Source organism: Mesoplodon mirus, assembly GCF_964341445.2.
Source record: "Mesoplodon mirus genome assembly, chromosome: 2".
NCBI classification, from domain to species: Eukaryota; Metazoa; Chordata; class Mammalia; order Artiodactyla; family Ziphiidae; genus Mesoplodon; species Mesoplodon mirus.
Window position 1 is genome coordinate 60,989,962 of NC_138977.1, and position 26,147 is coordinate 61,016,108.

The 26,147-nt window shown below is 40.7% G+C and overlaps 3 protein-coding genes and 1 pseudogene across 5 annotated transcripts in view; all 4 read right to left on the minus strand.

Annotated features, from left to right (window-relative positions):
• Positions 1–87: 87 nt before the first annotated feature.
• DNAJC9 (DnaJ heat shock protein family (Hsp40) member C9) lies at positions 88–6,436 on the minus strand. 2 transcript variants are annotated; one of them, XM_082634612.1, is made up of 5 exons: positions 6,206–6,436; positions 5,824–5,964; positions 4,897–5,151; positions 2,739–2,825; positions 88–2,372 (listed from the first exon to the last, which is right to left on the minus strand). In XM_082634612.1, the coding sequence occupies exons 1-5, from the start codon at positions 6,314–6,316 to the stop codon at positions 2,253–2,255; spliced, it is 714 nt and encodes a 237-aa protein (XP_082490738.1). In that variant the 5' UTR covers positions 6,317–6,436; the 3' UTR covers positions 88–2,252. The 2 variants fall into 2 exon arrangements, with proteins under 2 accessions (XP_082490738.1, XP_082490739.1); XM_082634613.1 differs by having other exon boundaries at positions 6,137–6,428.
• A 2,619-nt stretch (positions 6,437–9,055) lies between these two features.
• MRPS16 (mitochondrial ribosomal protein S16) lies at positions 9,056–10,672 on the minus strand. Its single transcript, XM_082640089.1, has 3 exons — positions 10,480–10,672; positions 9,786–10,046; positions 9,056–9,298 (listed from the first exon to the last, which is right to left on the minus strand). The coding sequence occupies exons 1-3, from the start codon at positions 10,490–10,492 to the stop codon at positions 9,165–9,167; spliced, it is 408 nt and encodes a 135-aa protein (XP_082496215.1). The 5' UTR covers positions 10,493–10,672; the 3' UTR covers positions 9,056–9,164.
• Positions 10,673–11,943: 1,271 nt separating this feature from the next.
• Positions 11,944–26,147, minus strand: part of CFAP70 (cilia and flagella associated protein 70) — a 93,499-nt gene continuing 79,295 nt past the window's right edge. Inside the window, exons 26-28 of the mRNA XM_082640063.1 lie at positions 22,573–22,674; positions 13,974–14,021; positions 11,944–12,407 (exon numbers count right to left, since the gene is read on the minus strand). Of these exons, the coding sequence (XP_082496189.1) occupies positions 12,327–12,407; positions 13,974–14,021; positions 22,573–22,674 (231 nt within the window). The 3' untranslated portion in view covers positions 11,944–12,326. The remainder of the gene's footprint in view (positions 12,408–13,973; positions 14,022–22,572; positions 22,675–26,147) is intronic.
• On the minus strand, positions 18,051–20,098 carry LOC309795252 (ADP-sugar pyrophosphatase-like; annotated as a pseudogene). The gene has a single exon. The product of its transcript is annotated as an ADP-sugar pyrophosphatase-like (transcript).

Genomic DNA, 26,147 nt, shown 5'->3' on the forward strand with positions numbered 1-26,147 from the left:
ACTATACATACACAAAAAGTAGGAAATTGTTTGATAACATTATCACTGGCTTTGGAATACTTCTGCTTGTGTTAATTTCTGGACAGGTGTACTCACTTTTACGTCATTTTTAGGAGACAGTGCTGTCAAAAATCTGAGCTACTACTCATCAAACAGATTAGTCGTTCCTGAAGTTTTCTCTTTAGATGTCCAATCCCATAGGCAGACAAATATGGCAGGGGTGAGTAACTAAAGACATAAATGTTGAGCACTGGTGTAAAGTAGCCTATGTAATAAACCATAATGGATTTTTTTTTCAGATAGGACAACTCAGCCTCACAACACCTGCTTGACATCAGGTTATGCTTCTTTTCTTCTTAAAGTACTTTAGTGGTCATATTTTTTTCCAAATATTAAACTCACCTTGCCGATTTTCTCCTGCAGATCTAAGAAAGGCAATTTAAAAATTTATAGAATATTTCTATTAGTGAGCCAGCAAGACAAAACTTCTTAAAATTTCAGAAACCCCGCAAATTAGTCCAGTATAAACATATCCTTAAGAGCAAAGGAAGAGAACTTTGACATTCTTCCAATTTTCATATGGACCTTTCCTGAGTGCACTCATGAATGCAGCAATGGTTTTAACTATGGCTTACATTTATTTTATTTAAATTTTACTGAATTTTAATTTTGATGATCATACTGGTTTTAGATCTTACTGTTAATCTTCAGAGTTGATCAATTCAATTGGGGTAATTTTATTATTTCGCAGTTATCTAATGCTATCATATGAAGACAGATGCTTCAAACAACCTGCATTAAATTGTATTTTTGATGCAATTAAAGAGTATTTTTTAACCTGTTTATAATCACAAACTGAAAACGTGTCATGGGCTTACCTCAGATAAATTATAATACATAAATCTCAGTAACAGAAGGCTTGTTTTACGTATATGGTATTGAATATATTAGCTTACAAATCAGAGATTTTAAGTTGAACAGTCCCTAAAAAATTTCCATACATTCTAATGAGTTCATACCAATTCAACTAAGTGAAAATTTCTGTACTATTCTCACAAATCAATACCAGGAGTACATAATAACAAACCACTGGATCAAGACGGCTTGCCTTTCAAGGTTAAAGTTAAGAGTCAGAAGGAGCCTCTAACAGGTCATTTAGCCCAGCTCCCTTACTCTTTTATAGAGGAAAGAAGTTCAGACAAGCTCAGTGACCTAAGGACATTCAGCAGTTACAGGCAGGACTACAACATCTCTTGAGGCAACTTAAACCAGGCTATCTGCTACAAGGCTGACTACAACTACTTTTCTTCTCTCTTCTTTATCCTAAGCACCATTCATATCTTTTCTAGTTCATCTTTTTTTTTTTTTTTTTTTTTTTTTGCGGTACGCGGGCCTCTCACTGTTGTGGCCTCTCCCGTTGCGGAGCACAGGCTCCAGACGCACAGGCTCAGCGGCCATGGCTCACGGGCCTAGCCGCTCTACGGCATGTGGGATCTTCCCAGACCGGGGCACAAACCCATGTCCCCTGCATCGGCAGGCGGATTCTCAACCACTGCGCCACCAGGGAAGCCCCTAGTTCATCTTTTAAATGATCACACTGGGATCATTTAAAAAGCCCCTGGAACTTAACAGTCATTTTTTTACTTGTTTATTTAATCATGTATAATTCTTAAAAAGATGCTTGAAGTTATCTGAACACCTGTTTCTCCTATAAACCTCAAGCAAAGAGTGCAAAACTTAGTTCAGTTAAAACAAAAAGGAGAGGGTCTATGCAAGAACATTAAGACTGAAAGCAAACTGGCAAGTATTTGGAAGACAGACGTCCCGCAAGTGTGTTGAAGGCTAGGTAGAGTACCTGTTCTAATAAACACACACCACTGAATACCCTGCAGCTCACTCCTGTGTGGCAAAATGACAACTGCTAAATGTGGTAGGGATAGATCTGCATTATAGGTACAGTTCCTTGTACAGAAGACCCACAGAAGATTGCTGTCAGGAAGCATATACCCTTCCGCTCCCTCAATGATAACCACCAAATTCCTTCATAGAAGGACCTCACAGAATGTCATGGTGTTTCCAGGATATACTAACATCAGATTGAGAGATTCTGTTTGGTTTACATAGTTGATCTGAATAATTTAGGCTTGAAAGACAACTTTTCTCAAGGGTTAACTTTTGTCTTCAAATCTTGACGGCACCTTGCCTACGATGACATCAATTAACACCTAAGGACTTTTGAAGAGAAAATTCCATTATTTCTTTTCTTTCTTGAGAGTTGTTTTTTTCCCTCCTCGTTTGGAAGGTTTGCAGTACTTTGCTTCCATCTGAGCCAGAAAATTGTCCATTTCCTTTTGCCGATCCTTTTGTCTGCTCTGTTTAAGAAGTTAAAACACAAGCTTTCAAAACACAAGACTGTCCACAGAGATAAAAGTACATAGCAGCTGCCAGGGCTGGTGGAAAGGGAGAATGGGGAGTGACTGCTAATGGATAAGGGGTTTCTGTTTAGGGTGATGAAAATGTTCTGGAATTAGTGCTGATGATTGTAAAACCTGATAAATATACTAAAAACCACTGAATTGTACAATTTAAAAGGATGACTGTATGGTACCTGAATGTCTTAAAAGAAGAAAACAAAATGCCCACAATACTGTACATACACTCCAAAGAAAATATTAGCAGTAGGAATCAGAACATGAAAGAAGTGGTGGCAACCTTCACAGACAACCTGCCAGGTTTACCTGAATGAGTGCTTTCAAGTTATCCACTCCTTCATCAAGCCCCAACTCCTTCCTGCTCATTTCTGCTTCTTTAGCCTCTTCCTGAGCCTAAAACAGAAACTCATGTGAGACGCTAAGGCAATCTAGCAAATACTAAAAATACACCCTCTTTCCCCAAAGCAAATTTGACTCCTTCAAGTTGAAGATTATATAAACTAAAAGGATAAAACTGCATAAATATGACACTCACTAAAAGGCAGCATTGCTGACATCAAGCAGTAGATCCTCTGATTCCAATAAGCATTGCTGACTGCTCCCCATTTGTATTTGCTAGGGGTAAGCAGGTAATCTGGTTTCATAAACCACATGGTGACAGGAAGGAAACCAAAATGCTAGAAGAGCTAAGAAAGGTCACTTAGCCAAGGATGCCCTCAAAATTTTGCCAGGGGCTTCCCTGGTGGCGCAGTGATTGAGAGTCCGCCTGCCGATGCGGGGGACACGGGTTCGTGCCCCGGTCCAGGAGGATCCCACATGCCGTGGAGCGGCTGGGCCCGTGAGCCATGGCTGCTGGGCCTGTGCGTCTGGAGCCTGTGCTCCGCAACGGGAGAGGCCACAACAGTGAGAGGCCCGTGTACCGAAAAAAAAAAAAAAAATTTGCCAGGATACAGGCACCTCAGATTCCTCCTCTGGAAACCCAATTTACTACACGTGACTCGTGGCAGCCTTGAGAGCAACCCCAGTTTAAAATTTCCCCTGAGTAGTTAGGATAAACTCTAACAAATTCAGTTTTAACTTTCTTTACCAGATTTCAAAGCCACCTCCTCTTGCCAAACTTTACTAGGGCACTGATTCCAAAATACCACAAGAATACCTTGGGAAAGGTTAATAAGTTCATTCTTTCCTTCAGGGCAACAAGCAAGACTATAAGCGGCCCCAAGCCCCAGTGAATTTTCTAAGTAGCAATGAATACTATTAATACTGGGAGTTATGATACATTAGGATCCTGTTATTCCAATAAAGAGACACAGTTTCCATTGTCTACTTTCAGTCCCTGTATTCAATTTATTTCTTTTAATACTGTATTCCCCTCTCCAAGTTTGTGGGAGTCTCACTCAAAAGTATTCCAGCCTCCTGCCCAGCTCCCCCAAACTCTAGGGAAGTTTCTCAAGCTAATAGCCTATTACTGAATACAGCTGTGCTCAGTTTCACCTAAAAAGATAATTACCAACTTAAGATAAACTGTCAGCCTGAATCTAGACAGATGTAGCCTATGAGCCAAAATGTGATCTTGATACACATTCCACTTCTCTCAACTCAGCACAGGTGTCAGGTTTCTCCTGTCTCTCTACCTAAAAGCTGCAGACCTACCTCCACCCCCATTTCAGCCATACAAAATAAAGTACCCACCAAAGAGCTACAGTCTTACACTGTTTGCTCCCTGTGGAGCTCCCATTATGAGTCAGGTTGAGGCAATGGTGCCTTTAATACCAAAAGACCAGAGGCACAGATGTTTGTTACCTTGAATCCACTCCCTCCCTGAACCCCAGATATCCTTAAGCTCCTTTCCCCTACCATCATCCTTACCCTCACCAACTCCACAGTTTAATATGGGTATAAAGGACACACAAGCCACAGTCCTTGATACTCCACAAAAGTGTACCTCAAAGTGTGTTTGGAAAGACACATCAAAATAAACTAAATCGTTTGTTTAAAAAAATGTATATTCTGGGTCCAACTCAAGAATCAATCTGGCAAGAACAAAGGAATCTGAATTAAAAAGACACAGTTTTGAAGGGACAGCCTCTGTCACCCTCCCCCCCACACCCTAACCAAGTGAGAATCACTGTCTAGCCTGTGTATCTGGACTCCATTACTTTATCTCCTCAGGAATGCCTCAGCAAGGTTACAAGAATTGGCCCATATGAAGAATATTTCAGTGGTACTTTAAAATGATATTGATTATCTAAATAACCCATGCAGTAAAATCCTCCTGAGCACAACACAGTAGAAAAAAAAGGTTCTCTTAATGAGCTGATCTGCTCATTTTATGAGATGAAAACTACAAAACAAGTTAAACCTAATCTTTATTTCAGCAGTCTTGTATATATTTTCATTATTGTAAATATGCTCAGATTCTTTTTGGAAGCAGTCAAGATATAAATAGCATTCAAAATCTTACCCTCCTTTTCCTTGCATTCATCTTTTGCTTTGCTTCTTTGACAAAGGCATTATAGGACGGGACCTCTCTGGCATCAATGGCTTGTTGAATAATGTTCCTTATCCTGGGTTCCTCTGTGTACTGCACACACAGCACAGACTCCATGATCTGATCCATGTCACCCTTGAAGTCCAGATAGGCCTGTTTAATATCAGCCAGCTCTTCTTCTGAACCTTTGTATGTCTTCTCAAAAGCTTGAATGTCTTCTAGAGATATCTGAACAAATGAGAGACATATGCTTTAACTTGGAGAATTCTATTTTAAATAAAAGAAATACTAGTAAAAAGTATATTTAGGTGTTGAAATGTTTCTCCCCAAATGCTTCTCCTCAACTCAGTTGCTTGAGTTGAAATTGTTGCAAAGAACCAAAGTTTCTATGCCAAAGATTTTCCAGAGTTCTCCCTAGTCCAACCTTTACAACTGCTAAGCTACAGACCAGGAAAATTTAAGTGAAGTTTCCAAGCTAGGAAAAGTTTCAGGACTTACATCGGGATATGTAAAATAAAGCACATCTTGTAAAAAATCAAATGCCCCCGTTTCATTACAATCACTCTACATCAACGGAAAATTAAAGACCCATTTCAGTAAGAGAGAGTGTGTGTGTGTGTGTGTGTGTGTGTGTGTATGTAGGTGCATGTGTTATGGATACACCCACACGGTTCAACCTAACGGTGAGATAAGTCTTCCCTTCTTCAAAGATCGATAAGTAGATAGGTATCTCCTGAGGAACGCCGGTGTGTATGTGTGTGTTTATTTATTAATATTTCGAGGCCAAATAAAAATTCCTCATTCTTACACAACACAAAATGCAAGGCCTTAGAGGCATTCAATAAACGTTTGTTGAATGAATGATGGAAACAGTCACAAGGAAATCCCAGAGTTCTTTACCTTTTTAAACAGTAATCTCCAATAGGCCTCCCAGTCCCGATCTTGGCTGAGCACATCAGAATCCTCGTCCACTGTTCCCTGCTCATCGTACACTGCTCTCTGATCTTTGTCACTCAGAACGGAATAGACCTTCCCAAGGATCTGCGGGAAAGAGCATCCAAAAATCAACCCTGCGCCTCTAACTGAAACCGCGCCGCGAGAAATAAAGATTAGAAGACGCCAGGCCGGGTTCGGCTCACTCCACCTGGGAGGGGTCGGGCGGCCAGAAGACGGAGATAAGCCCGGGCAGCCGGCGGACCGGGGTCTAGCGCACCTGGAAGCGGCGCGTGGCGTCCTCCTTGTCGCCCTCGCCCACCCGGTCCGGGTGCACCTGGAGGGACACCTTGTGATAGCCGCGTCGGACCTCGCCGTCTGAGGCCTCGCGCCGCACGCCCAACACTTGGTAAAGGTCGGCGGTGCCGAACACTTCCTCGCACAGCTCCAGAAGCCCCATGGCCGGCAGCGGTGCGGAGCCGGCGGCGACTTCAGCGAAATCAGCCTGAGTCCAGTGACGCTGAGCACAGACCTGGGCGGCTCCCTTTTCCCGCGCAAAAAGCCCAGGGCCGGCGTCACAAGAGGCGCCGGAAGGGGCGGGGCCACGACACCACACTTTACGGCGGTTGCAAAGGGGGTGTGGCCAAGCTTGCGTCGGCCAGAATTGAGGCGGAGAGTGGAGCTGGCGTCCCTAGTCTCCTCTAGCGCCGGGACCTCCTTCCACCACGCCCTCTCCTCCGCGGCCCTCCTCCCGATGCTCTGGAAACCTCGTACCTACCTTTTCCCCAACGTCCTAGCTCAGTTTATGCAACAATATAAGGAACGTTCATATTAGGCCCAACCTATGCACTGTTTTCTTTTTGCTTTTTTTCAGTGAAAAACAGCGTAACATCGGCATTTGGCAATTTCACATGGTTTAAATTTAACCTGAAGATTAAACAGATTTGTTCTTTTCCAAAGATGATCTGACAAGAGTACATAGAGCTCTGAGGCCCAAATAATTTTGCAACCTACAGGTTGGGACCGCTGGATAGGGACTTTCCCTTGAGCCCTGCAATTTAAAAAACCTACATTAAACAAAAAGACAAAATACCGGTCTTTTAAAAATTCTTTGTCTGATAGAACTTCTAGATTTGATATTTATTACAGAATCATTTCCATTCACCTTCCAGTTCCTAAATCACCTTCCACTTTGCTGGAGATAACATGATCCAAATGCTCATCTTAATAAAAACGTAAGCTTCGGAAGCAAAAGCTTTCTCAAGTGCAGTCCTGGGTTTGAGCATGTTGGACTTGAGCGGGTAGTAAGTCAGGCTGATGCAATCACTCAAGACTTGGTGAAACTCTGGGCCTGGAAATCCAAAGCAAGGCTAGGGCTAGAGAAAACTTTGGAAATCAGGGAGAGGATGAGCTCACATAGGAAGTTTGTGTATATAGATCTTAGACAAAAGATAGACCAGGGCACAAAGTGAATACGTGAGCTGGAAGAAACTCAGTAGCTCAAAATACCCATTTCACATCAGTTCCCCTCACTGGACAATATTTTCCAGAATTACATTCTCCTCTGCTCTACCAATTAAAGCTTCTCCAAAGACCTCAAACTCTCCAGGGTAGATTATTATCTTGTAAACTTTGAAATGGTTTTCAAAACATTTCTCTTTCCTAGATTCAAGATCAAACCCAGGTAAAGTCAGTTGCTCTCTGCCTGCTGTGCCTTTAAAGTCACCCCAAAGTAAGTGGGAGCCAACCAGTGACAACCCTGGGAGAGCCTTGATGACCTCAGATTTTCAGATGGCTGGTAACTGTTCTCAGAATATAAAACCCAGAGAATAAAATAGTTTGGTACATTGATAGGGCTATAGAATCTCCTCTATAAATCTCCTATGTTTTAGTTTTATGTCAGATTATGAAATCTGTATTATCCAATGTGCACTAAAACCATCTAATCCTGCTGCGCTTCTGGTGGAAAAGATTATGTGCTGAGTTTTGGGGGACACAACCAGTCATCTGTATTACCAAATCATGATACCTAAACCTGATTCTGTCACTGACTTTTTTTTTTTTTTTTTTTTTTTTTTTCCGTACGCGGGCCTCTCACTGTTGTGGCCTCTCCCGTTGCGGAGCACAGGCTCCGGACGCGCAGGCTCAGCGGCCATGGCTCACGGGCCCAGCCGCTCCGCGGCATATGGGATCCTCCCAGACCGGGGCACGAACCCGCATCCCCTGCATCGGCAGGCGGACTCTCAACCACTGCGCCACCAGGGAGGCCCATGTCACTGACTTTTTAAATGGATTTTTTTTGGGGTTTTTTTTGCGTTACGCGGGCCTCTCACTGTTGCGGCCTCTCCCGTTGCGGAGCATAGGCTCCAGACACGCAGGCTCAGCGGCCACGGCTCACAGGCCCAGCCGCTCCGCGGCATGTGGGATCTTCCCGGACCGGGCCACGAACCTGCGTCCCCTGCATTGGCAGACGGACTCTCAACCACTGCGCCACAAGGGAAGCCCTAAATGGATTTTTGTAAAGCCCCTCATCTTAGCTCATTCCCCCAACTACAGACAATACGACATGTTGGAAACGGCTCACCAGGTAGGAACATTGGAGTCTGACTCTTAGCTCTGCCCAATATTAAAACTATGTGGCCTTGGGCAAGTTTCTACTGCTGAACTTCAGCTTCTGCTCCTATAAACGAGATAATCCTACCTAATTTCATGGTATCTTATAATTCTCACAAATAACCATGCACGGAAAAGGCCTAAAATGTATGTGGGTACTTTACAATATTATCTTTCTTCCAGTTATTCCTAAAAAGTAGGTTGTTGGAGCCTAAAAGCTCATAACAAACCTACCTTTGTAAATCTGAAATTTTGCGTTGACAAGACAATGTAAATCTGCAATTACAAAAACAGTAAGTGAAGTAACTGTGTTCCTGAGCTGGTGGGATGACCATAAATGACTAAAGTAGGAATTAGTTGGATAGGACACAGACATGCTGGTTGGGGACTTTGAAACACAGGGAAGTCCTGGAAAGTAGCAGGCTGTAAAGTTGTCCTAGAGACCCAGAGTCCAATCCACCCCACAGCCACTGTCTTTCCCCAGATAAAAGCTGAACAAGCTAATTAGTACCTACACCCAGCTTTATGTCAGTCAAGAACAAACCTCTCCCTGGGCCCTGTTCAGGTCAGGCCAGAATATCATGGATGACTTAAAAAATTCCATTTATTGACCTCTAAATATAATAAAACTAAGAGATCTGCACAAATATTTTAAGAGGACTTTGACCTTGTTCCCACTGCTATGATCACTGAAGTCAGTTTGCTTTTGTTTCTGTAGCCTCTGTATCTGTTTTCTGAGCCGCTAAGAGGACTTCTCGTGCCCGTTTCCGTCGCAGCCTCTCAGCATTTGTGATCACCATCGGATGCAGAGGGAAAAAGCCAGAAAGACCTAAAAGTAACAGGATTTTCATTCATTATAACAATACAAGCTAATATTTCCCTGGGAACTCAGCACCACTGAACTGAGGTCTAACAGAGACCTGATCTAGAACATAGATTCAAATCAAGTTCCTCACTCAACAAAATGTTTTACCTCTTCCCCCAACTCACTTCCTTCTGTTTACTGCAAGGTCACAATGGATGTTGTCTACTTCCTAACACTATTCTCCTTACTTGGAAAAAAAAAAGAACTGACAGATAGCCATTCAAGACACACCGTTCCCATTTTTTAGCATAAAATCTCAGTCATCCAAAAAGTCTCATAAAGGAGTCTACAAAAGGAATCTCCAGATTCAAAATGGCAATCAGATCAATTTCAGTTCTCACTCCTGTCCTGATTAGCCTGGAAATAATGAAAATCGTTTTAAATTCCCATCATCTTCGAGCTGATTTCAATTTAAAATCCCCTCAGAGAGGTAAGGCTAGAGCTGAGTTACCCAGAAGCTTTTCCACAGGCTTAGAGAGGTGGGCTCCACAGCCAATCCAATGCCGGATCCGGTCCAGGTTGAGAGCAACGAGTTTCTCTCCATGACTGTTGGGCAGTGGATCATAGGAGCCCAGCTGCTCCACGAAACGGCCATCCCTGGGACACTTGTTGTGAGCAGCCACGATGCGGTAGAAAGGCCGGTTGGCACAGCCACCCAGGGAAAGGCGGATGGTTAAGTGGCCTCCATGGTAGGCCTTGCAGAGCAGAGTACCTGTAGACAAATAAGTGGTTAAGACACAAGAATCGAGGGCACAAAACCGACAAAATGAGATAGATGAAATGAGCCCCCTTCCTCCACTGAAAGGTCCTTACTTCCAACCAATTCTTGTCAATATGACTTAGATACCGTTTCTTTGTGAAACTCCTCTTATGCACTCCAGCCATCCCCCAACGCACTCAACACTGGCTCTGGACCATGTCGGAGTCCAGCTGCCTCATCTATAAAATGAATGCCGTTTATCTCATAGGGTTTCCGCGAAAACTTACAAACAAAACAAGAAAACCACTGAGAAGAGGGTCAAACGTGTGCAGTTTCAGGTACGGGTTGCCTCTAGCTCGTCTACGAGAGCGCAGCTCCACCCGCTCCCGCACGCCCCCTACCCCCGCGACTGCCCTTAAGGTCTCCCGGGGCCCCCATCACTCACTGAGCTGGACCATAGCGCAGCCGGCAGTCGCCGGGGCCTGTGCACCAGTTGCGACGCCTCGGAGCTTCTGGCCTCCCGCGCGGATCCGCTCTACCGCTTCGGTGGCGCGGAGGACGGCCGGGAAAGGTCAGCGTTGAGGAATTGCCGGCCGCCGACCTCCGCGACCCTAGGCCGGGTGCCTCGGTGCCGGAAGCGAACGGCCCACTCGCCCCGCCTCTTCCGCTTTCCGCCCCTACACTTCCTGTAACGCAACACAGTGGAACCTAACGTACCTGAACGGTTGCAAAGAAGGGGCGCTACAGTTTGGGGCTGGGGTAAGTGCGAAAAGAGCCCTGTGGGATCTCCCGGCCCTCACTGGCCTTTGGGTTCCTGCCAGAGGGAGGAGTATTGGACAGTCCTGGGAGCGGCTAAGAAGTGCTAAAGTGCTCCACAAATCCATCCTTCCAGCAAACTTTTTCCAAGCACCAGTTAGGGCCAAGGCGAGGTGCCGAGAACGCAAAGATGCGCTGTCCCTGCCCCCAGGAAGCTTGACATCTGGTAGGGGAGATGGTGGGGTTACACCAGAGTAACTAGGGGTGGTCAGTACACAGTCCTGGAGTGAGCGGAAGAGAAGGTGAACCTGATAATTCCTTTGTGCCTCAGGAAGACTTCATAAAGGAGGTAGCATTAGGACTGAGAGTAGAAGGACTATAAATGAATGTAGAGTTGATTTTGCCCTTCTGTGTTTACTAATATGCCTCTCACCTTCCCTCCTGTTCTACCTCCCTCCTATTCTCTCAACCGCCTCCTTTAAAAAATAAAGGAGGGGGGCCTCCCTGGTGGCGCAGTGGTTGAGAGTCCGCCTGCCGATGCAGGGGATACGGGTTCGTGCCCCGGTCTGGGAGGATCCCATATGCCGCGGAGCGGCTGGGCCCGTGAGCCATGGCCGCTGAGCCTGTGCGTCCGGAGCCTGTGCTCCGCAACGGGAGAGGCCACAACAGTGAGAGGCCCGCGTACAGCAAAAAATAAAAAAAATAAATAAATAAAGGAGGGGAGCCTTTATTTCTGGTTTTGCTGTGCACTGATCCGGAGGACAGGGGTAAGGTATAGTTCCTTTGTCATCTCTAGCCCTAGAATAAATGGCCTCCGTTGTGAGGAGTTTTGCATCTGTTTTAGGGTAATGGACTCTTCATGGAGCCCTTGTGATTTAGATCCATGAAGATACCTTCAGCAAAGACCAGTCTATTAAGCTTCTCTGTTCACTGTTGGATCCAAAGGATCTGGCCACAACTCATATACTCTTTGCCCTAATGCAGTGACCCAGCACAGCATTCTTCCTTTCTGCCCACCTTAGAAATGATGCCTTAATTCCCAAGTTCCAGTAAGTGAACCTGGCCAACGACCTTAGCAGTTGACCTCTTTCAGGAGTGATCCTGATAAGCTTTCACCGGAAACCCTAATAATGAAGCTCCTATACCTTACACACACACACACACACACACACACACACACACACACACACACACACACACACACACACACACACACACACACACACACACACACACACACACACACACACAGTTATATTCTTATATGTACCTCAGTATACCTTAACTGATGAATTCTGAATCTCTTATTTAGATTTTTTTATTACCATCCAGTTTACTGTCACCACTAAAACATCCAGTAACATAGCCATCCAGTAAGATAGCCAACGGAAATAAGTGAATGGGTTTCAGTTTGTGCTGAAGATCCTTTTTTCTTTATCCCAAGCCCTCATAACGGTGAAACATCCAGGGTTTAATTTCTCTGGGAAGGAAAGGAGCTCGGTGTCCCATACAGAAAATTCTTCAGGTGGAAGGATGTCAGAAAGATGGATTTCCAAAGCCAACTGTCTCCTGTACCATGTGGATCTCTGCAAGCAGACTCTCATCTTTCAATTTCAGCTGCATGAGAGGAGGAAGGGAAGGACACATGTCATACCTGATATGTGGAGACCCCTCATTTGCGGGACAACAGCTAAAGAACATAGTTCCTCAGGATGGAATTGACTCTTCCTATATTCTCTATTTCACAATAACTCCATTAAAAAGACCTCAAAACATCGTGCTGGTTACATGGATGTGTTCACTTTATGAAAATTCATCACGTGGTATGAACACTCACAATTTGTGTATTTTTTTGTAAAATAACTTAAAGTTTATTTTTAAAAGAGTTTACCTTATCACCCAATATATCTTAACTAATGAATAATGTTCCCATTTGGCAAGTGAGAGAAAGGAATCAAAGACACAGGAATCAAAGACATTAGACTTTAATTTTAAAATCTAGATGTGTAGTAGACACACCTAGTTGCCTACTGAAAACCCACTCTCTCCCTTCTTTTACTAACAAAATCTTCATTTCTTTCCAGGACAGCAATGTAACCAACTAAAAAGCCACATTTCTTGCTTCCCTTGTAGCTAGGGGTAATTTCAATTGTTGCCAATGAAATGTAAGGTAAAGTCATATCTCTTTAAAGGGAGGTGAAATAGCTAGCACGGCCCCTTTGTCCTTTCCCTGCTTTGTTCTTTTTTTTTTTTTTTTTTGCAGTACACGGGCCTCTCACTGTTGCAGCCTCTCCTGTTGCGGAGCACAGGCTCCGGACGCGCAGCCTCTGTGGCCATGGCTCACGGGCCCAGCCGCTCCACAGCATGTGGGATCTTCCCGGACCGGGGCACGAACCTGTGTCCCCTGCATCGGCAGGCGGACTCTCAACCACTGTGCCACCAGGAAAGCCCCCCTGCTTTGTTCTTTATTGTGCCTAAAACATGGATATGATAGCTGGAGCTACAGTGGCTGTCTCGCAACTATGAGGGATGGAAACTGCATGCTATGATTGGTGAAGCAGAAAGATAGAGGTTGGGTCTCTGATGACACTATGGTACCAATTCTGGACTTTTCATTAGATGAGAAAAATAAAACACCTAATTTGTTTAAGCCACTGTCTTCCAAGTCAAATTACTTGCAATCATAACTGATAGACTAGACCAGGGGTTGGCAAGCAATTGCTCATGAGCCAAATCCAGCCCGCTGCCTGTTTCTGTAAGCAAAATTTTATTTGAAATGCAGCCATGCTCATTAGTTGGTGTATTGTCTATAGCTGTTTTTGCACTACAAGGGCAGAGTAGTAGTGACGATAGAAACCATGTAGCCCACAAAGCCTAAAATATTTCCTATTTTGCCCTTTACAGAAAAAGTTTGCTGACCCCTGGACTAGAGCAACACCTTCATTTTATATGTGAGGAAAATGAGGCCCAGGGAGGTTAACAAAAGATCCCGCATGGTAATATGCGGGTTTTTATTCCAAACCCAGCAGCCCCATGATAATGCCCAAAGATGGTAAGAAAATCCTCTAGAAAAATATTCATATCATGAAATGCTGTAAAGTCAAGTCCTGAGTTAAGCCAGCACCTTCCCTCCAGTTTACCAACCTCAGTACAGTATGAACAGCAGAGGTATCTGCATCATACCTTCATCGTGTACTTGTAGGCCTGCTCAGCTTCCAGTTGCCGTCCAGCCTGAAAAAAAGAGCACCGCCTGGTGATGAGGACATACCATAAATATTATGAAGGGAAAGAACATAAGCAGAGGATTTATACCTTCTTAGTTAAGAACCTCTGAATTCAAAGGGGAAGCAGGAAAATGAAAGGTGGTAGGGAAAAGCAGATGTTCATCTATATATAATATATATATCCCTCCTTCATTTCAAAAAGCTTAAAGACAACTTGGCCTCTCTTTTTTTTTTTTTCCTGAAAGCACCATGAGTCATTTGTTACTCTCAGGATTGAAGCTATTCTGTTAATAACAGCTAACACTTACATAGTGCTTGCTTTGTAGTTTACATTGTTTTAATTGTTTACATTTTTAAAGTGCTTTACTTTCATATATACCACTATTATTTATATTTATATTGTATCAATATATTATTGATATTTACATGCCACTAGTATCTATAGTTCCCAGTTTACAGATAGAGAAACCTGGGCACAGAGAGGATAAATAACTTGCCTGGGTTATGAAGCTAATAAGTGGAAGGGCCAGGTTTTAAAACAATGCAGCTTGGCTCCAGAGTCCAGGTTTTTAATTACTACAATCTATCCTGTCTGTATGCATTAGAAAAAGCAGATACTGCAATTACTTCCATGCAGATCTGGATATGAGGTGAGAACACTACTTCTAGTTATTTCTTGTATAAAGTAATCATGTAGGACTTAAATGAGAATAATATGAATTCACTAGTATATTTCATAAGTTTGTGCACAACAAATTAGCTGCAGTATTAAGAGTCACTTTGGAAAATTTAAATACATAAATATGAGAACCACAGACTGTTCAGGTCAGAAGGGAATTTAGAGAATATCAAGTCCAATTCTCCGATTAGTGCTAGTCCATGGTAAATTTTTACTAGTTCACAGAAGACTTCATTACCCTAAAGACTTTCCTAAAATATTTAAACTTTCAAGTGTTCCTACCTGAAGTTCACTGAATTCCAGGGGTATTTTCAGTACATCTTCCTTTCCTATCATTATTACTTTTGTTTCACTTCTGCCATAGGGAGGCAGAGACCCAAAGGATGGAAGGATCCAGAACAGGCAAAATTTTGAAAAAGAATTTTTTTTGTTTTGTTATTATGTAAAATGCTGCAGTAAACATCCTTGTACATGTTTTCTGGTATTTTCCTTAGGAATGTACCTATATATAAAATTGCTAAGTTGTAGATATGAATGTAACTAAATAATGCCATATTGCACTTCAAAGTAGTTGTACCACTTTACCTCCACTAGCAATTAGGACAATCCTTATAAATGTTGGTAATATCAAACTAATTTTTCCCAATTTATGGGTGTGAATTTCTGTCACATAATTATAAATTGCATCTTCATGGTTACTAGTGAAGCAGAACTTCTTTTCATATATTTATTGACTTTTACAATTTCCACTTCAGCAAATTATATATTCCTATCCTGTGACCATTTTTCAATCAGATTGTGTGTAGGGTTTTTTTCTTATTGTAGGTAATATTTATATATTCTGGATATTAATCCTTTATTAGTTATAAATGCTGCAAGTATTTATAATAAAGTCCTTAAGCTTTATTTTAGTGCCTTTTGTTGTACATGAATTTCCAATTTAAAAGTTGTTAATTTATTGATATTTTTATCTTTGTCTTGTGCTTTTATAGTCATAAGGAAACCATGCACACCCAAGGGCAAAGAGGTATCCTCCATATTTTCTTCTAAGGAGTCTAAAGTTTTAAGATTTAGACCTTTAAACCAGCTGGAATAGTGTGTGTGTGTGGGCGGGGTGGGGGGTGAAGTAACGACTACTTTTTTTTTCATCTGTATAGCCAGTGACTCCACCACTATTTATTGAACAGTCAGTCCATTTATTCCTCATTTTGGTGGGCTGTTTAATCTTTTTTTTTTTTTTTTTTTTTTTTTTTGCGGTACGTGGGCCTCTCACTGTTGTGGCCTCTCGTGTTGCGAACGTGCAGGCTCAGCGGCCATGGCTCACGGGCCCAGCTGCTCCGCGGCATGTGGGATCTTCCTGGACCGGGGCACGAACCCATGTCCCCTGCATCGGCAAGCGGACTCTCAACCACTGTGCCACCAGGGAAGCCCTGTTTAATCTTTTAAAAATAGATTTATTGAGGTATAATATATTACCAAAAATTCACTAATTTTAAGGTTCAACTGTGCAACCATCACCACAATCCAGTTTTAGAAGGTTTCTATTACTCCCCAAAAGTTTCTTCGTGCCTGTTTGCAGTCAATCCCCATTCCAACCCTTGGCCCTAGAATCACTGATCTATTTTCATCTCTATAATTTTCCTAATTTCATATAAATGGTATCATATATAGTCTTTTGTGCCTTCTCTTAATTAGCATAATGTTTTTGAGGTTCATCCATATTGTTGCATGAATCAGAATTTCATTTTTATTGCTGAATAGTATTCCATTGTATAAATATACCATATTTTGTTTATCCATTCACTGATGGGTCATTTGGAATGTTTCCAGTCTTTACCGATTATTAAATGCTGTAATGAAATAGAGAAATCTTTGTGTAGACATATGTTTTCACTTTCCTTGACTAGATACCAGGAAGTGGAATTGCTGGGATATATGGTAAGTATGTATTTAACTTTTTAAGAATCTGCCAAACTGTTTTCCAAAGTGGTGTACTAATTTGCAATCCCACTAGCAATGTATGAGGATTCCAGTTTCTCCACATCCCTGTCAATAATTGCCAGTCTTTTCGATTTAAGCCATTCTATGGGTGTGTAGTGTGGTATTAATTTATGTTATCTTAATGAATTATCTTTTAAATTTTGACATAATTTCAGATTAAAGTTACAAGAATAGTTCTCTTCTCTCTGTATATACACACATACACATGCACACATATATACATATGTACATGATACATAAGTATATATTTTGACTTTTCCTGAACCATTTGAGAGTAAATTGCAAACATGATGCAATTTTAGACTTTAGTATGTGTTTCCTAAAACCAAGGACATTCTCTTACATAAGCACAGTGCAATTATCAAAATCATGAGATTAGTACAAATATAATACTATTATCTGTAGACTTCATTCAGATTTTTTCAAATGCCCCAGTAATATCTTTTATAGCAAAAGAAAATCCAGGATCATGCCCTTTACTCAGTATTCATGTCTTCAGTTTCTTTTAATTGGGAGTAGTTCTTGATTCTTTTTGTTTCATGATATTGGAATTTCTCAACAGTAGAGGGCAATTACTTTGTAAAATATTCCTCAGTTAGTGTTTGATGTATCTTTATGATTATATCAGGTTATGAACTTTTAGCAGGAATACCTCAAAAACACTGTTGTGTTGCCCTCAGTGTGTTCTATTAGGAGGCACATGCTGTTTATCCCAATAATGGTGATGGTAACCTTGATTATTTGTTTAGATTGTTATCTGTCAGGTTTTTCTACTATGGTATTACTGTGTTCCCCCTTGTAATTAATAAATATCTTGTTGCAAAATACTTGAGATTATGTAAATATCTTCTTCCTCCTTAAGCATTCATCAGTAGTTTCAGCATACCTTGTTACCATATGACCCAGCAATCCCACTTCTGGGCATATATCTGGAGAAAACTCTAATTTGAAAAGATACATGCACCCCAATGTTCATAGCAGTACTATTCATAGTAGCCAAGACACAGAAGCAACCTAAATGTCCATCAACAGATGAATGGATAAAGAAGATGTGATATCTATCTATCTATCTATCTCCAATGGAATATTATTCAGCCATAAAAAATGAAATGATGCCATTTGCAGCAACATGGATGAACCCCGAGGTTATCATACTAAGTGAAGTAAATCAGACAAAGACAAATATCATATGATATCGCTTATATGTGGAATCTAAAAAATTGTAGAAATGAACTTATTTACAAAACAGACTCACCGACATAGAAAACAAACTTATGGTTACCAAAAGGAAAGGTGTGGGTGAGGGATTAGCAGATACACACTACTATATATAAAATAGATAAACAGCAAGGTCCTCCTGTATAACACAGGGAACTATATTCAATATTTTGTAATAAATATGGAAATAATAAATAAATAAATAAATAAATAATGGAAAAGGTTATGAAAAAGAATCACTTTGCTATACACCAGAAAACAAAACAACACTGTAAATCAACTATACTTCAATTAAAATAAAAAAAAAAAGAAGTGGCAAGAGTGGGAATCCTTGTCTTATTCCTGAATTTAGCAGGAAGACTTGTAGCTTTTCACCAATGAGTATGATGTTGGCTGTGGGTTTGTCATAAATGGCCTTTATTATGTTGAGATATAGTCCCTCTATACCCACTTTGATGAGAGTTTTATCATGAATGGATGTTTACTTTTGTCAAATGCTTTTTCCGCAACTATTGAGATTATCATGGGATTTTTAACCTTCCTTTTGTTAAGTTGGTATATTACATTGATTTGCAAAAGTTGAACCATCCTTGTGACCTTGGAATAAATCCAACTTGATGGTGGTGTATGATCCTTTTTATACATTGGTGGATTCGGTTTGCTAATATTTTGTTGATGACATTTCCATCTATATTCATCAAAGATACTGGCCTGTAATTTCTTTTTTTGTAATGTCTTTGTCTGGTTTTGGTCTCAGGGTAAATGGTGGCCTCACAGAATTAATTTGGGAGTGTTCTGATCTCTTCAATTTTTTGGAATAGTTTGAGAAGGATAGGTATTAGTTGTTCTTTATTTATTTAGTAGAATTCCCTTGTGAAGCTGTCTGGTCCTGGACTTTTGTTTGCTGGGAGGTTTTTTTTTAATTTTTTATATTTTATACAGTAGGTTCTTATTAGTTATCTATTTTATACATATTAGTGTATATATGTCAATCCCAATCTCCCAATTCATTGCTGGAAGTTTTTTAAATTACAAATTCAATTTCAATTCTAGTGATCAGTCGTTCAAATTGTCTATTCCATCTGGACTCAGTGTTGGCAGGTTGTATGTTTCTAGAAATTTGTCCATTTCTTCTGGTTTGTCCAATTTGTTGGCATATAACTGTCCATAGTATTCTCTTATGATTTTTTGTATCTCTGTGGTATCAGTTGTTATTTCTCCTTTTTCATTCTTATTTTGTTTATTTGGGTCCTCTCTCTTTTCTTCTTAGTGAGCCTGGCTAAAGGTTTATCAATTTTGTTTATCTTTTCAAAAAACCAACTCTAGGTTTCATTGATCTTTTCTATTATTTTTTATCTCTATTTTATTTAATTCATCTCTGATCTTTCTTTTTGCATTCGGTGTTGCTTTTATTTTATGAAAAAGCTAATTTCAAATCTACATTAAAACTAAGCTGAATACAAAGTCTTAGTGAAGGGGGTCTGGTGATTCTTTTTACAAAAACATGGCCACTGTCCTTTGGCCTTAAAACTTCAGGAAGGGCTTCACCTTTGCATGTTTCAATGCCAGAGCATAGGAGTAGACCCTAGCGTCCACTAGACCCTAGACCCTAGCGTCAGATGTTCATCAGCTACCAGAGCATCAAGTCTCTTCAGCAGGTCATTCTTTGGTAAGGAAATCACTTCCACAAATTCTCCATTTCCTGGCTTTGGCTCAGGCCTTAGGTTTTCAGCGTCATCTCCATTGATAGTTACTGTCATGATGTGTGTGGTACAATTTGACAAACCTGGATCCATACATACAGCTGGAGAACATTCAGCAACATCTCCTTTATAGCCAGTTTCTTCCTCTAGCTCCCGAAGAGCAGCTGCTTCTAGGCTTTCGTTGTCATCATTGAGACCCACAGGGAATTCTAAGCAGTAGCTTCCCAGTGGTGGTCAGAACTGCTTTACCAGAATGATACATTCATAATGAAGGGTTCTTTGAAGCACTGGGATAACTGGCCACACCATCAGCAGACTGTCCTTTCCTAGTTGTCCACTTCACAGTTTCCCAAGTTCTTGTTTTACCAGTAAGATTCCTGTAAGTTGTTTTATCAAGCTTGACCCATTTTCCTTCTGAAATTAACTCTTCTGAAATAATAGACTGGTGTTTTGAGAAGAATCTGCTGGTTCTAGTTTTCCCATTTTCAAACTAGTTAGTCCTTACTAGTTAGTCCTTCTTGCCCCCAGGCAAGAAGTTCATGCTACTCCCAGGCATGGGACGAAGGTATGGGTACTCCTCTGGGCGGGTGGGGGGGGGCGGGAGGTGAAAGCATGGGTCTGAGGCCGTAGTCTGAGGAGATGTGGTGCTACTGCTCTCTCTAATCTTTATTAATTCCTTCCTTCCACTGACTTTGGGCTTTGTTTGTTCTTTCTCTTTCTAATTCTTTTAGGTGGCAGGTTTGGTTGTTTACTTGAGACTTTTCTTGTTTCTTGAGGAAGGCCTATATTGCTTTGTCCCATAGATTTTGGAAAGTTGTGTTTCCATTTTCATTTATCTCGAGGTATTTTCTGAATTCCTCTTTGATTTCATCATTGACCCACTGATTTTTTAGTAGCATGTTGTTTAGTCTACACATGTTTGTTCTTTTTCCCATTTTTCTTTCTATAGTTGATTTCTAGTTTCATACCATTGTGTTTGGAAAGAATGTTTGATATAATTTCTATCCTCTTAAATTTGTTGGGGCTTGTTTTGTGGTATATTAGTGTTTCAGGAAATAATCTTGGGGGGGTCATCTTTAGAACTCTGCCTACCAAAAGAAATTGTATATGATTTTCTCTTTGATCTATGAATTAATTAGAAACATCTTTTTTTAAGTTTACAAATGTATGTGAGTCTTTTGGCCTATCTTTTAGTTGTTGATTTATAATTTTACTGAAGTATGATCTATATGTATTCATTGAAGCTCTCTTTGTGGTCTAGCATATGGTCAACCTTTATGAATAATTCACTTGTGCTTCAAAAGAATATGTATTCTATGATTAAGTACAGGGCTCTATAATTAGTGTTTGAGCTCAACCTTGTTGTTTTATTCAAACCTTACACATTCTTAATTTTTTCCCTATTTGATCTAGCAGTTTCTGAGAGAAGTGTATTAAAATCTTCCATTTTGACCCTTTTAGTTTAAAGATGAAGAAACTGAGGCCCAGCAAGTTTAAGTAACTTCCCCAGTATCCCACAGCTAGTTGTGGCACAGCTGGGGTAAGAACTCAGGTATTTCTCATATTGATATTTACTCCAAAGAGAAAGTCCAGTAATTTTTATTCTGTTAGTTTCTCTTATAATCACAATATTCCCTGTCAGTCCCTGTGTTGTATTGGCCAATGCAAAACTCAGGGCCACTCTCTTTATTCCCAATTTGAATCTTAGGCTAATGTTGAAGTTATTGAAGCAAGTTATTTTAATTTGGGGAGGGTTATTTTCTATAGGTAAAGCAGCTATCACAAATTCCCACAATTACCCCCCCCACACACAATTTCCCATTATTTCAAGGATAAGCACCCTCAGCCAGCAGTTCAACAGGATGGAATGATTCAGAAACACTAGTAGAGTATCTCCTTTGCTGGTCTTTGACCTTGTTACATTCTGATACAATATGACTCCCATTTTTACTTTTTTTAAAAGGAAAACAACTTTAATGAAAAAGGAACTCAGGTCATTAAATATAACTAAATACATTTTAAATATAAATACCATGTCTTTCCTGATTAGTATCAGGTAAATATCTAAACTATGTGTCTGAATAGCTAAACCATCTGTCTGAACTCTGGTCTCAAAGAAAAATCTTAGAGACAATTACACAGAAGATGCTTCATAGCATCAGGTGCATTTTTTAAATGATGGGATCTTTTGGGAAAATAACTTCAGTCTATCAGAGATTTCTGTTGTTCCTATTGTTGGTAATTCATTTATGGCTACACCCTTATAGTCTACCTTGCCTTTCTTTTTATCACTAGATTCTTATATAGCTTTTCTAGACCATATATGACATTTTTGTAGATCCAGAGCATAAATAGAATGACTATACAATCCCAGACTTGAGGTCCTAAACATGAGAGTGAAGGCAGGCAGAGTGGTGCTGAGGAGGGCAGAAGGAGAATCTCTCACCTTCCCCAAGTCTAATCTGCCATCCCACTGCACAGCCCTTGCATGCACATCTCCTAACTGCCACCCCAGACCAAGATCTGATCTGTACATGCTCCTTCATCTTGAGTCAGGGCACACACTGGGCTGGGCTTAGTTTGTGTGGCCTGGGCTGGGGCCTGCTGAGCAGCTCAAAAGTGCCACAGGGAGCCCACCCCATCTGAAACCCCCACTGACAGTCAACCCCAATCCACCCCATTACCACTCACCTGAGACGACCAAACCCAAGTGCCTCATTCCCATTTTTAGAATCTCCTTTCCAGACAAACACACCTAAGTATATGATTTTCAAGCACATCCTAAGTAGAGGCTTCCCAGACATGAACTCTCCTTCATCATCAGTATAATGACCACATCTGAAGCTCATCAAACCTCAACTATCATGCATTGATGGCCTTCCCGCTATCTCTTTCTTTACTTGGTCCCTCACCTCTCTGCTCTATAAGGGCATTGTGTAAGGATAATAATCACTCACTTTCAGGCAGACCAGAGCCAGATATGCCCATACTTCAGCATTGTAGTTGTTCAGTGCATTGGCTTCAGAGAGAGCATCCTCAGCCTCTGTGAGCTCATCCAGCTTGATAGAAAAAGAAGAAAACGTGATTTGTTAAGTCAAAGTAGTTTTCACTTAAGCCAGCTGGAATCTGTTTAGCTGAAAATGCTATGTCCAAATAACGTTGATATATGTGACCCATACTAATAATTTTCAACTTAAAAAATTTTTAGCAACAGAAAAAAAATTTTTTAGCAACAGAACTCTTTCTTCAAACAAAATCATATGTGGTGGTGTTCCAATATATGAATGAGTTAAAAGTAGAACTGCTCTGATTAAAAAGTCAGGTACAGGAATCTGGAGCTCTGCCTGCTGGGCCATCGAGTTATACCCCTCTCTTCTTCCTTCTCTCTATAGCAGGCCCATCAGGGCATCCATGAACCACAGAGCTTCAGGTGCCAGGGTTGGAAAACCAGAAGTATTCACTATCATGTGTGCCTCATTCAGTGATTTCCCCATATACAGTGGGCTGTCAGATACATTTGTAGTTTTATATTGTACATCCCTTTCTTAAGTTAGTCCTGTTAGCCCATCAAAATACTATTGTTTAGAAAGCTTCTCTTCCCCTAATATTAGTTATTGACAGCACAGTCTTGAGCAATCAATACAACATTCAGAGATTCTAGGGTGTTCCCTGAGCTCTGGGCACATGGATATCATTGCTGCTCCCTAATACTGTGAGTTTGTTTTGTAAAATCTTCCAAAAGGCCACCTAAGGAAAGGACAAGATACCTCTCTCTCCCCAGTAAAATCGTTCTTCATTTTTCATGTTTTAGAAAATAAAATAACTGGTTTCTAGGCCCAAGACAATATGAAGAATGGCCTTTAGGCAATGCCCATACCTTGGTCCACACTTTAAATGTCTCAGAGATATTGATTCATTATTTAATCAACCTATATTTGCTAAGAATTTATTTTACTCTGTGTCAGGCAGTATGCTAGATACTTGGAATAAAAAGAAAAAATACAACTTTTGCCCAAAGAATTCACTGACAGATACGTAAAAAATTAAGACAAAATGAAAACTCAAACACATAAAGAGTTCTGATAGAAAATAAACATTTCTATAATAAAAGCATATATATATACATATATGTATATATATGTACACATACATATATATATTTATTTATGTGTACCTATACATATATGTACACATAAATAATCTAGTGGAGAGGCAAAGGAAAAGAGGAATAGTTCTACCCTGAGATTAAGGGATGGCTTCAGAGAAGAAACACCGTTGAAGTCAATCCTGAAGGATAAATAGGAGTTTGTTAGCTATACTTCAAGGCATTCCAGGTAAGAAGAACTTCATATACAGAGGCACAGAGGCTTCAGAGAGCATGGCATGCTCAGGAAACTCTTAATATGCTTGTGTGGCTGGAGAAGGGAGGGAAGGGAGAGACAGAGAGAAGGCGAGAGAGAAAACAAAGGAAGTGATAAGACCAAGGAGTTAGGAAGAGACCAGATCATTCAAAAAAAAATCTGAATATTATTCTGAAATAAGGGGTAGTCACTGAGGAGTTTAAATAAGGAAGTAACCTGGTATTTGCATATTTTAAAGACCACTTTGGTAACAATGCAGGAGATGAATTGAGGGAGGACAGGAGAACACCCTAGCAGGTAAAGAAGGGATGAGGCTTGAATTAGAGCAGTAAAAACACGGATGGAGAGGAGACAGTAGACTCAACAGACATTTAGGAGACAAAATGAATAGGATATTTGATGCCTAATTAAAAGTAATAGAAGTAGACTAGGATAGTTTTTAAGTTTCTGGCTTGGTTGACTGGATTCATTATAGTCCCATTTACTAAGACAGGGAATACAGGAGAAGGTACAGGCTTAAGGAATGTGAGAATCCTTCTGAGATAAGTTAGGTTACATTTTGGATATGTACATTTTGAGGTGTCTGGGGGACCATCAAATGGAGCTGTCTATTACATTGTTTGATATAAGGGTCAGAACATGAAAAGTGTTATGAACTGAAGCTTTAGGATTCATTGGGGCACAGTTGGTAGTTAAGCCCACTGGGGTAGATTATATTTCTTAGGGAGAAGAAGTAAGGTGACAGGAGAAGAGCTGGCTATAGAACCCAGGAGGACCCAACAATTATGATGGGTAAAAGACTAGGAGCCAGCAAAAAAGGCTGAGAAGGACACCAGAGAGGAAGGCGTGGAACTGGAAGGATGTGAATGCAATATTGTGGAAGTCAAGCGAAGAGAGGGTTTCAAATAGGAGGCAGTCAGCAGGGTTAAGTGCCACAGAGACTTCATCGGAGGGTCTATTGCATTTGGCAATTAGGGTGTTATAGGGGGCCCCCATCAGAGAAGTTTCAGCAAAGTGTTAAGGGGTATACACCTAATTGCAAGGAATTGAAGGGTAACTGGTACCTAGGAAATGAACAGATAATTCACATGATTTCAACTTCACTAGTGATGAAAATGTAAATTAGGATATATATCAAATTGGAAAATGATAATGCCCATTGTTGATGACTTAACAGTAAAATGGACTCTCACACCTGGCAGAATATAAATCAGTTTACAGCCAAATCTAGAAAGTGAGTTGACACTATACTTAAAATTTTTTCTACATTCTTTATGAATGTATCCTAAGGAAATAACAGAATTAAGCTTAGAGATTTATGTCTTAAGAATGTTTATTTCTGCTTTATTTATAATATATAGATGTAGAAACTAATGACATGTCCAATAATAAGTGGTTGGTCAAATAGATATGGTATATCCACACATAGGTACAGCATGACTAAAACATTGACTGAGGGGCAGAGATTACTTGGATACCTTAGCAGTAGGACTTAACCCAACTTTTTTTGAGTTTCTATATCAATGAAAATATTTTTATGCTACTTAAAACAAATAGAAGCATGATTTATGCTGACTGGTTTGTACAGTTGGTTTCTTGTTCTTTTGAAAGTGCTGTTAGGTTTCTAACAGCTACAGATGTTTTACATCCTTTCTGGGAAGGTGGAGTGGGGGCATATGGCTTCTATATAAGTGATCACATGTCCTGGTTGGCCTGGGACACTCCTTGTGTCCCAGTGTGATTATTAATATCACCCTTTTCATTCTCAGAAGTGTCCTGGTTTGTATGATAAATTACATGATAACCCTACTTATGCATCCAAACCAGGGAATACCATGCAATTATCAAAATTTATGTTTTAGACTATTTGATTATGTGAGAAGGTACCAATGCTATACTGTTAAGTAGAAAAAAAGATTCCAAAGCAGTAAATACATTATTTACAATTTTATACATTAAAATTACTTTCAGGGCTTCCCTGGTGACGCAGTTGTTGGGAATCCGCCTGCCAATGCACGGGACGCGGGTTCAAGCCCTGGTCTGGGAAGATCCCACATGCCGCAAAGCAACTAAGCCCATGCACCACAACTACTGAGCCTGCATTCTAGAGCCCATAAGCCACAACTACAGAGCCCGAGTCCCACAAGTACTGAAGCCCATGCGCCTAGAGC

What these genes read in the sequence shown, in the direction of transcription:
- MRPS16 (XM_082640089.1), bottom strand. An exon ending in GCCTGTGGAAAAGCTTCTGG is followed by an intron (nt 9,299 to 9,785) that starts GTAACTCAGCTC and finishes TGTTACTTTTAG; the next exon opens with GTCTTTCTGGCTTTTTCCCT.
- DNAJC9 (XM_082634613.1), bottom strand. Translation starts at nt 6,316, where the DNA reads ATGGGGCTTCTGGAGCTGTGCGAGGAAGTGTTCGGCACCGCCGACCTT. An exon ending in GGAGATTACTGTTTAAAAAG is followed by an intron (nt 5,152 to 5,823) that starts GTAAAGAACTCT and finishes TCATTTGTTCAG; the next exon opens with ATATCTCTAGAAGACATTCA. An exon ending in TGAATGCAAGGAAAAGGAGG is followed by an intron (nt 2,826 to 4,896) that starts GTAAGATTTTGA and finishes TTTCTGTTTTAG; the next exon opens with GCTCAGGAAGAGGCTAAAGA.